The 11,733-nt window shown below is 35.4% G+C and overlaps 2 protein-coding genes across 3 annotated transcripts; one reads left to right on the top strand and one right to left on the bottom strand.

The window, feature by feature from the left end:
• On the bottom strand, positions 1-7,183 carry LOC100797725 (glutaminyl-peptide cyclotransferase). 2 transcript variants are annotated; one of them, XM_003533108.5, is made up of 11 exons: positions 6,713-7,183; positions 5,957-6,013; positions 4,657-4,692; positions 4,402-4,466; positions 3,260-3,323; positions 2,511-2,628; positions 2,256-2,353; positions 2,033-2,103; positions 1,681-1,708; positions 1,384-1,438; positions 1-474 (listed from the first exon to the last, which is right to left on the bottom strand). In XM_003533108.5, exons 1-11 carry the CDS (start codon positions 6,962-6,964, stop codon positions 359-361), a joined length of 960 nt encoding a protein of 319 aa, XP_003533156.1. In that variant the 5' UTR covers positions 6,965-7,183; the 3' UTR covers positions 1-358. The 2 variants fall into 2 exon arrangements, with proteins under 2 accessions (XP_003533156.1, XP_006587270.1); XM_006587207.4 differs by lacking the exon at positions 1,681-1,708 and having other exon boundaries at positions 391-474.
• A 1,127-nt stretch (positions 7,184-8,310) lies between these two features.
• Positions 8,311-11,733, top strand: HSP90A1 (heat shock protein 90-A1). The gene is made up of 4 exons (NM_001317687.2): positions 8,311-8,512; positions 8,963-9,104; positions 9,213-9,493; positions 9,983-11,733. The coding sequence occupies exons 1-4, from the start codon at positions 8,390-8,392 to the stop codon at positions 11,534-11,536; spliced, it is 2,100 nt and encodes a 699-aa protein (NP_001304616.1). The 5' UTR covers positions 8,311-8,389; the 3' UTR covers positions 11,537-11,733.

The following is an 11,733-nucleotide window of genomic DNA, read 5'->3' as shown; positions in this document are numbered from 1 at the left end:
TTGAACTAATAAAGCTATCCATTCTTTCTGTTTTGGTTGAATTTCCATCCTTTTGCAACACATAACATCTCAAATTGCCCGGTTACTTACAAAATCAACCATCATCATACAAAAAAGATTGATTGATCTCTCCCTTAGTGTATTTAATTAATTAAAATTCTTGACCTGCTACAGAAGAATGATACTATAAAGGGTAGGGCATCATAGAGGGCATCATAGGGCATCATAGGGTAGGTAGCATTCTACCAACTGAATATCTTCTCAAAATGATCATGTCATAATACCATGCCAAAAACTCAGTTCAGCTGCGCATTCCCAAGTGGATTTAAGAAATTAGAGCAGGAACAGAAAAAATCAATCATGGAAATTTGAAAGGGTTACGCAAACAAAGCTGCTCAATGATCCCTTCTTCAATTGGTTTGTTTACTGGAGAAACCTTGATTTCATACAGCTTTGGCCACAGTTTTCCAGTCACTGAAAGCAAAACATATGTTACATCAACTTATTTGAGTTGTTAATAATTGATTCTTAAAGCAAAATGTAATCCTAAATAAATTTTAGGAAACTATTTTTTCACATTTTAAGTGTATATTTTGAGAGAAATAAAAAAAAGATAAGAGAAAAAATAAATAAATGTAATAAGAGTAACGTGGTGAAATAAAAAGAGGGATACACTTTAAGTAAGCAAGAAAGAGATAAAACGTAATAAATAAGATGCACAGTGGTCTTGTTATTTTAAGAAGCATTAATAGTACAATTAAACAGTATCAGTTCTCGCCAAATTACAGTTAAAAAATCCATATGGCAAAATATTAGAGTTTACATGGAAAAAATGCTAGACAATTTCTTTTATATATAATATAGGTCTGTTGAACTAAGTATACCACTTTTAACATATTCAAGTAAAACATATAGTGTTTGTTTGGATAATTGGATTTCACATGATGAGGAGTGCTAATAACATATTTTTTAACACAAGAAGAGTGCTAGGAAGTAGGAACACACAATTTCCCACACACTCTCTACTATTGACTAAAATTTATTAATAATAAGGAAATCCTGTATGAAACTCATTAGCAAGTAGAACCCACATAATTGTGTAGCTCTCAATAAATTTCAGCAACTAACAAATAAGTGTTGTTAGCATCTATTTCAGTTGGTAACTACAAAACCATGCCTTCGAACTTTTTCAACTGAAATCCAAACACTAATAGTAGGATTTTGCAGTAAAATCACTTCCATTTTGACCCCTATTATCATCAGATGTCATGCCTAATATTAATAGTTTAAAATGAAAAATCACAGAGGGGTGGAGTGGAAATAATATGCCTGAATAATAATTTTCAAATTAACAATTTAATAAATAAGAAGACTGGATCTTACCAAATATCCGCTTCTGCTCACCATCCCAAGCTATCCCATTCAAAACATCAATATCCTAAAATATAAAAGAGCTAAACATAAGTGCAACAACTACTAATGACTATTTGATCTTGAAACAGGAATTAAAAAAGATGATTCAAAGTTTAAAACAGCTTGTTTTTATCCTGTTTTTAAACTATAGCTTCGCTATAAAATGCAACATATATATATATATATATATACACACACACACACACACAGACTGAATATCAGGACAAACATCTAATCTCTAGATATCAAAAGGTACCGGCTCCTTACATTGTTCCCAGCTTTGATAAGTTCTTTCCTGCACATTATAGATGAAATGTAACTTTAAGCAAAAAAGGAACAAAGATAATTACTAGAGTAAACCCCTGATTTGCTCCTCAAAAGATTATAATCAATGTATGTGGTCCTCAAATGATAACTTTTTGGCATCAAAATAATCCAAAAGTTATCATTTACTGGCACCAAATTGATGTCATGCAATGAATGAAAATTATCAAGGACCAATTTGGTGTCTACTAATCTTCAAAGAACCAACTTGTGATTTACTTCTCTTATTATCATTAACATGCACATTAGCACTAAGAAATTAGTTTTCATATAGAGAAGGAAAAAGTAGCCACACCTTAAATTTTGGAGGAGAATCCATCCAAGAACATTGCCATCACTGGGAGAGATTCTTACAATGCAGTCAGTCTACACAAATAAATATCAACCTCAAACAAAATTCAGCCTAACAGAGAACCTTGGGAGATAGTCATCATGCATACATAACTAAAATTAGAATTTTTGGGAAGAGAGATATATTTTCTCCAACTAAAATCATAATTGATCACACAAAGACATACCATAAAAACATTTGCCCAAACTTCACCATTTATGTATTCCAATTCATTGAGATTGTGTACTTGATGACCCTTATAGTGGACAACTTGTTTTGATAAAGCTACAGAAAAGAGAGCAGTGTTAAGTTTCATCTAAATTCAAAGCAAACACAAAGCATTGTCAAGTTTGAAAGCAGGACGACCCAAAAAGGTTTAGGAATGGGGCTTTGCACATAAATGGTGAAAGGAAAGGAATAGAACTTCAATGGACAGACAAACCTTTAAATGTTTGAGGATCAATTTGATACAATGTTGAACTACCATCACTTCCAAACAAGACTTTTCCATCAGTTGCCAGACCCCAACCATCTTTCATAGCATGATTAAATGTCCCTATCTACAGAAATTGCAAAATAAGCTGTTAGAGATCTGGCTAGCTATGTTAACAGGCACTTTGGGCATTCACCCCACATCACTGCTAGCATCTCAGGAATGATAATGAAACACCACAAAAACAAGATTGATATCAGTAAAACCATTCCATGTAAACAACACCATGGGGACCAACTCTAGGACGACACACCGCTTTTATTACACCCAACCAGCTTGTATAAAAATTCAATTTTTTTAATGATGCCAACCTACGAAGTTATAACATACATTCTGCACCTCAGATGATTTTTAATCAGATAAAGTCAGCTGAAATCACTTATATTGCCATATAATCAAACTTTTAACTTCTAGCATCAATGTTTAAAGATTTTCAAATTGTAGGTGCCACGAAGCAAATTAGTTCAAGATAGTAATAAAACTAAAAATTAAAATGAAATGACATGTAAGATTATACAGTATAAAATTTGAGGAGAATATATTTTTATAATTAAGCAGAATAGAAAAGAAAGATTGCAAATCTCCTATAGTTTAATTATGCTGCCATTTTCCTTCAGTCTCATTGAATCAAAGCAGTAGGAATTATTCAAACCAGACAAAGACAAAAATTATACGAGGGGGAAGGTAAAGCAACAAACCTTTCTTAAATTTTTTGGGTTGTATATGAAACCAGCTTTCTGCAACCAAGTTACTTGGAACAGCCTACAAAAAGTGCAATGGATAAATGTATTAGACTAAATCCAAACATCAAATGTCAGGGTGAAAATAACTCAATCAATAATGTCTCAATCACAAGTGTTTGGACTAAAAAAGAATACATTATACAAGGATAGAATTAAATTAAACATCCCCTACAACATCCAGAAGAAATGACAACTCAGAAATGAGAAAACTAGGTAGTCACTGTGCAGCTTTCATGTCTAACTCAAAATACATGGTGTTTTAGAAGTATTACTGATTACTTTCAAAATCAATAGAAACTAAAAGATAGAAAGTCACTTGTTCAGTAATTCATTTATTATCACAAAAAAACACCATGAAAACTCAGCACAGCCACATTCTCTTCTACTCCTGCAGGGGCCCACTGCTAATGAGAATGCCATCAGCAATTGACATTTAGTAGCAAGCAATATGAAACTGTATTTTTCAGCCCTTAATTTCAACACAATTTAATATGGCTCCAAGAAAGTCTCAATTCTCAAGTGGTCTAAAGAAATTGTACAGTCCTTTTATTCTGTGTTTCTATTGATGCAGTAGAAGCTATTTAGAAGGTAGAAGGAAATGTCAAAATATTAAAGACAAAGTCCTGTCTTCCCTCTCTTTTCCATCTCCTAATTTGTTGGCAACATGACCTATGAAGCACGGACTATGACACAGACACGCACACTTCGACACAACTAATCTCTAAAATCTAGGACCCCGGGACACCACATACACACAAACATAGAGACTCTAATGAAATAAAATGAGTAACATATAACAAAATATCTAAATTAATGGTATATTCATCTTTTTAAACCAATCTCCTATGTTTTTTCAAGCGTATGAGTTGTGTAAAGGTGACAGCTTAAGTATTCAAGCTAACAAAAATAATTTTTAAATTAGGCACCTAATAAGAAGTGTCAAACAAGTTTCGGGGTGTGTTGGTGTTGAAAACATATCCGACACGGCGAACAAAAAAGGTGTCTGTGCTTCATAGAACATTGACCAACATTTATGTTTAGTAATCTACATAGGAAAATTAAGAAAATAAAATAAAATGCAACATAATTTGCCTCACCTATTATTGAGGAGAGTTAAACCTTCCCCAAATAATGAACTATCCATCTTCTGCACATCCTCAACCTACATGCAGCACAAATAACAAATATATGAAATTTACAATAGTTTCCAATACTATACAAAACATAATGAACAAGCTACATTGATATGAACACTAACATATATATTTATAATGTAGAGTAATTGGAGATCCAAATAAACTAGGTACTACTACAAGTTCTTGGAAGAGTTCAAGAAACAGGTCTATATGTACCTTCCCAGTATGAAGAGCAACTTTACGAACAGATGACTGAAACAACAAATAATTAAAAGGTTAAATCCAATATTTCACATTAAAACAATATTAGTTTCATCTCTAGGAAAACAAAGATTAGAATGCAATTAGAAAATAAATCGTGATTTATAAAAAATTTACAATATATTAAACTTGAAAGTTGAAAACACTTCTTATCCATTAGATGACAACTGTACTCCAATGAAAACCCACAGCAATACAGTGCAAGAAGAGATAGCCCTGGTTTCTAATGTAAAACAGCACATTTTACACATAATGGGAGACCACTGTTAGGGAGGTGGATAGGGTGTTGAAGGTTTATTCCAGGAGGAAGAACAGTTGGGTAGGGTATTTTTATTATTATATAGGCCATTTATGTAATAAGTTAGGATTGATGATTAGAGATATAAATAGGGTGTCTGGAGGAGGGGGCATTATTTAGAAAACTACATGACAGCTGGTCTTCTGAGCTAGGGAAGGGATCATTGGCTTGGAGAGGAGTCTTCCTTTGTTCCTGTAGTCACCATTCATTCAATATTAATTTAATAAAAGAAGTTTTCCAGCACCATTCCATTCACTTCTACTACTATTATCTGAGTTCTAATTATGGGAACGCACGCAACAACCATGAAGAGGCCTGTGCTTCAGTAGCAAGTCATTAGTGTTAATCCTGTTAAGAACAACAGTTCAGACAAAGGATTTGACCCAAGGGGAGCTATGGATTTCCAGATGGGTTTACATGAGCAAACACCCAGAGTAAAGAGTCCTAATTCTTTTAACAGAATCTGAAGAAAGGTGAGCAAACTAGAAAAGCAAAAGAGACTCTAGTTAACTAACCTCTCCAACATGCACAAGGGACAGTCAGATGTTAAATTTATAAGAATATTATACATTCCCAATCAAATCCTATGATCATTAAAGGGTGTCCCAGTGCTCAAGTCTCTTATCATTGTAGGGTATGGGAAGGAGCAGATGTGCAAAGCCTTGTTCTAAGAGGAAGAAGGTTATGGCTTCTGTGGAAACCCATGATCACCAGGTTACAAGGTAGCAAACTATAGCAGTGCATCAAGAATAACCCTCAAGTAAATTTTATAATTATTTTTGAACAAATTGAGGTAAATGATGGCAGGTGACTGATGCTTTAAAATTCAAGAATACACAAAACTTCTCATCACAATACGACTGTGAATTAGAAAAATGGAAGGCAAAAAGCCAATAAAAATAATTTTAAAAAACAGAGAAAGAAAAAGGAAATGGAGGAAAAGATGAGTAATATTACCTTCCCATAAAGACCAGTTGACTCAAATAAGGTGTCATTTCTATCATAAACAAGGCCCTGAAATTACAACAAGAGACAGAGCCATTTTTCTTCTCCATGAGTGACAAATCAAATAATACCCAAATCAACATCTTGCATTTCATCATTACAAAGCAGGGCACACTTTAATAATTTCACAAACTCTCTCTCTCTCTCTCCTCAGCATAAAGCTTAATATTCACAATTTCCAGGAAGACTATGTGCTACATATCATAGAGCCAGCATCCAAGAAAGTTCTTGGTTCTGCCTTCTAAAACTGAATTTAATCTTGCTTTTATATCATTTCTTATATTCGTTCTGTGCAAAAGCCAACAATTTCTGTCAAATTCAACTGGATATCCACTATACTTACAAGTAGGCAAGTAGCCCTTTAATTTCTAATAAAACTTACAATTTATTATTTCCCCTATCCTTATGGCATTTTTCAAGAGGACTCGTATCCAATTCAGTCCTAGTGGGGTTGCTTTGGTCACCAAAAGTGGGCATCTATACAGATTAGTTTCATTAGAATTTAGTTAGAATACAAAGTGTAACTTTTACACTGTAATCCAATCATAGATTGTCATGCATAATAAAATTATGGAATTCCATAACAATTGACACAAACAAAATTAAATCTCTCGGGGACTAAAGCTACACAAACAAAAGTCAACACTGTCACGAATCAAACTGCCCATTAACTCAAGCAACGAAAAGGAAAAAAAAAAAAAGGTTGACCTGGGTGAAGGCTTGAGGGTCGTGAGGGAAAACGTTGACGACAGTGATCGTCTCATAGGAAACCCCGCGTTGGAACGCACGCAACTTGTTCGACGAAAGGACCAAGAGAGCGATGACGGAGACAACGAGAAGAACGGAGAGAACTACGGAGGCCTTGGCGTATGATCGAGGCTTGCGCCGCGGAGGGGCCACGGCGGCCATGGGAGGGTTCTGCGACTCACGAGGTCTCCGTTTCAGCGATTTGGTTCCCATGGAAGAAATGGTTCTTCATGGAAGAGAGAACGCGCGAGAGAGAGAGAGAGGCGGCGCACGATAACACGTATTGGTCGTGGCAGGTCAGCTATGGTGCTAACATGCGCCAGCAGTGTCCTTGTCTTTTCTGGATTCGGGTTGCTGAAGAACAAATGACAGGTTACTTGGGTGAATCGGGTGACATTAGTGAGCATCTGTTACTGTTAGATTAGATCCCTCACGTTACGTATATAACCTACGGATGTCTTTTTCTTTTTCTCCAAACAACTAGTAATATTTTTTTTTATCAGCAACTAGTAATATTTAACTATCAAATACTATATTTTATTGTATTTTTTAATAATTACTCAGTACTCATGTTTTAATATAGAACCAGTCTTTTTTTTAGGAGATATAAATATCTTTATAGTTCGATAATTTTAAATTCCTAGCAAAAACATCAAAATTATTTATTTTAAAAAATAAAGAACTAAATATTTTAATTTTAAAATAAAAAAGACATTTTAAATTATAGAGACAAAATTACAAGTTAGCCTAATAATTTAACATATAAATTCAAATTATATTACTGAATAAAATATTCAAGTAAATTATTACTATTTTTATTCAAAATGTTTTTCAAAGAAAATTATTTGAATAATAATATAATTATATAGTTTATTTAAGATTTTAAGAACAATAACCGTATAAATAAAAATATAATTATATAATTTAGTTAACGTTATATATTTTTCATAATTTATAAAAATAAATTTAAAGATTGTTTTTAAATTATGTGTAATTTTAATGAAATAATACATTTTCATTTAAATAAAATTAATATTATATCCTATTATTTTCTAATTTGTTATTGGTGTGTACCAAATATTAAATAAAATTAAATATTTACCATGTTCGTAATTAACTTTCACGCATATAAAATAAATATTTAAGATTTGAAGCCAAAATTATTTGTTAAGTGTTAACAGTTGGCAAAATGTTTATCATATATAGTCATAGTTTTTTGTTTTAGTTATCTCTAATCTAATCTAGCCGTCAAAAAATTCTAATTAATCTAACCGTTATTGTTGGAGATGTGTCAGGTTGTCCTTGTGAGCGGGAGAGAGAGAAGGAACATTCTAGAGCGCAAAACCCAACCGTCTCCTTGGAAAGTTCGCGATACCTTGCCGCGAAAACTCAAAAACCAAAACGACACCGTTTGTCCCACGCCACGCGTTTCATTCAAAAAAAGATAAAGAAAACAGAGTCCAGAGAGACGTAGAACAATCCAGAACCCGTTGTTGTACACCACTTGTTCTCATGCATTCCCATTCCTATATAAACCTCTCCTCCTTCTTTCTCTACCTACAACAACTTCGATTCTCTGCAATTCACTCTGTACAATTCTTCGTTCGTTCTCTGCAGTTATATCCTTTTTGAGCTTCAATGGCGGACGCTGAAACCTTCGCTTTCCAGGCTGAGATCAACCAGCTTCTAAGTCTCATCATCAACACATTCTACAGCAACAAGGAGATTTTCTTGCGTGAACTCATCAGCAATGCTTCTGATGTAAGCCTCTTTTGTTATCACTCACTCACTCTTCGTAGTCCCTGTTTTTTTCTTTTTTTATGACTCGAATAAAAGTTCATCAGTTATATGGCACATGAAATCAATCGCGTGTTTTTAATGAATGTGGCTTTGGTTATACTATGTTGTTCGAACATTATTGTTTGGTTAGTTTGATTCTAGAACACTGAATTGATTTGGTCAGTTTAATTCTCACATGACCTTTGGAATAAAAAATTTATTAGGTGGTAGTTGCATTTTGGTTAGAGAAGAAGACAAAAATAGTAGCCTATTCTTAAAAATTGTGCCTTTCAAGTTAATCCTTGAAAGGCGCGATTTTTAAAAATTCAACAAGCTCTTCATTCTAACATGTTAAGTGTTAACTAATGTACTATCCGCCATTGTTCTTCATTCTAACGGTGTTTGGAATTGTTTTTGTTTGGCTAAATGTAGGCTTTGGATAAGATTCGATTCGAGAGCTTAACCGACAAGAGCAAGCTCGATGCTCAGCCAGAGCTCTTCATTCGTCTTGTGCCTGACAAGGATAACAAGACTCTTTCCATTATTGACAGCGGCATTGGAATGACCAAAGCAGGTAATTCTTCGTTACATTAATGAGCATGTGTTCGGAGTTTCGAAAATGTTGATTTGGAAGGAACATGTTTTAGGTTATGTTTCTCTAACGGTGTTGTGTTATTTGTAGATTTGGTGAACAACTTGGGTACCATTGCGAGGTCCGGGACCAAGGAGTTCATGGAGGCGTTGCAGGCCGGTGCTGATGTCAGCATGATAGGGCAGTTCGGTGTGGGGTTCTACTCTGCTTACCTTGTTGCAGAGAAGGTCATTGTTACCACCAAGCACAATGATGATGAACAGTACATTTGGGAGTCTCAGGCTGGTGGCTCTTTCACTGTTACTAGGGACACTGATGGCGAGCAACTCGGAAGGGGAACCAAGATCACCCTCTTCCTCAAGGAAGATCAGGTATAGTCTTGAATGTTAAGCTCAAAACTCAATTTGTTGTTTTGTGGAAAAATGGGTATTTTATGTTGAGAAATTTGAGTGTTTTTTTTTTTGTCCACCCATGTTTTGTTGTAAAATGAGCTTTCAATTCAAGTGGTTTATCTTATTTATTGGAATTTTGGTAACTTTTACTCGTCCCGTTATTACCATATTGAAAAATTGAACTTTTCTTTTTTACTAGACACATTTTTGTGACCTTATTTTGCTGTTTTTTATAATAAAAAAATGATCCATAGTATTTTGTTGAAAATTCTGTTTTGCGGAAAAACCTGTTTTTGTACTTGACCCATGTCCATGTCGTTATTTAGTTGGGAGAATTGGGAGAAAAAGAACATTTTAGCTTTTCACTTGATCCATTTTGTTATTTTTGTGAGAATGGACTTTTTTTCTTTTTTAGTTTGTATCAAACTTCTCCTTGATTAATAATATTATGTCTTGGATTGTGAACAGTTGGAGTACTTGGAGGAGAGGAGAATCAAGGATCTTGTGAAGAAGCACTCTGAATTCATTAGTTATCCTATTTACCTTTGGACTGAGAAGACAACCGAGAAAGAGATCAGCGATGATGAAGATGATGAACCCAAGAAGGAGGAAGAAGGAGACATTGAGGATGTTGACGAGGAGAAGGAGAAGGATTCCAAGAAAAAGAAGAAGATCAAGGAGGTGTCTCATGAGTGGCAACTCATCAACAAGCAGAAACCAATTTGGCTGCGAAAGCCAGAAGAGATCACCAAGGATGAATACGCTTCTTTCTACAAGAGCCTCACCAATGACTGGGAAGAGCACTTGGCTGTGAAGCATTTCTCTGTGGAGGGCCAGCTTGAGTTCAAGGCCATCCTCTTTGTCCCGAAGAGGGCACCCTTTGATTTGTTTGACACCAGGAAGAAGATGAACAACATCAAGCTTTATGTCAGGAGGGTGTTTATAATGGACAATTGTGAGGAGCTCATTCCTGAGTACCTTGGATTTGTGAAAGGTGTTGTTGACTCCGATGACTTGCCGCTCAACATCTCTCGTGAGATGCTGCAACAAAACAAGATCCTGAAGGTGATCAGGAAGAATCTCGTGAAGAAGTGCATTGAGATGTTCAATGAAATTGCGGAGAACAAGGAAGATTACAACAAGTTCTATGATGCTTTTTCGAAGAATTTGAAGTTGGGTATCCACGAGGATAGTCAGAACAGGTCCAAGTTGGCTGATTTGCTCAGATACCACTCGACAAAGAGCGGAGATGAAATGACAAGCTTGAAGGACTACGTTACACGGATGAAGGAGGGTCAGAAGGACATTTACTACATCACAGGAGAGAGCAAGAAGGCAGTGGAGAACTCTCCCTTCTTGGAGAGACTCAAGAAGAAGGGCTATGAAGTTCTTTTCATGGTGGATGCAATTGATGAGTATGCTGTTGGACAACTCAAGGAGTACGATGGCAAGAAATTGGTTTCAGCTACAAAGGAAGGGTTGAAGCTAGATGATGAGACTGAGGAAGAGAAAAAGAAGAAAGAGGAGAAGAAGAAGTCATTTGATGAACTCTGCAAGGTCATCAAGGACATTCTGGGAGACAAAGTGGAGAAGGTTGTTGTCTCTGACAGAATTGTTGATTCCCCTTGCTGTTTGGTGACTGGTGAATATGGATGGAGTGCAAACATGGAGAGGATCATGAAGGCACAGGCTCTGAGAGACAGCAGCATGAGTGGCTACATGTCTAGCAAGAAGACGATGGAGATCAACCCTGACAATGGTATCATGGAGGAGTTGAGGAAGAGGGCTGAAGCTGATAAGAATGACAAGTCTGTTAAGGACCTTGTGTTGCTTCTCTTTGAGACTGCCCTTTTGACTTCAGGTTTCAGCCTTGATGATCCCAACACATTTGCTTCGAGGATACACAGGATGTTGAAGCTGGGACTTAGCATCGATGAGGATGACAATGGCGGAGATGATGTTGATATGCCCCCGTTGGAAGAGGACGGTGCTGAGGAGAGCAAGATGGAGGAAGTGGACTAAATGCCAAAGGTGTTGTGTTAATGAATTGTGGATCGTACGATTTAGTCTGTTAAATGGTACAGGATGCATAAGTCTTTATCTTCCTTGTTTTGTTTTTTGAAATATATTGGGTTTTCTTTTTAACTTTTGTGATGTGAAAATGTGTCTGTGTATTGCATCTACCTATTTTGTCAGTGATCGTTATGAATATACATCAT

The sequence above is a fragment of the Glycine max genome, chromosome 9 (genome assembly GCF_000004515.6).
Source record: "Glycine max cultivar Williams 82 chromosome 9, Glycine_max_v4.0, whole genome shotgun sequence".
Classification (NCBI taxonomy): Eukaryota; Viridiplantae; Streptophyta; class Magnoliopsida; order Fabales; family Fabaceae; genus Glycine; species Glycine max.
This window is presented reverse-complemented; position numbering and strand designations above follow the sequence as displayed.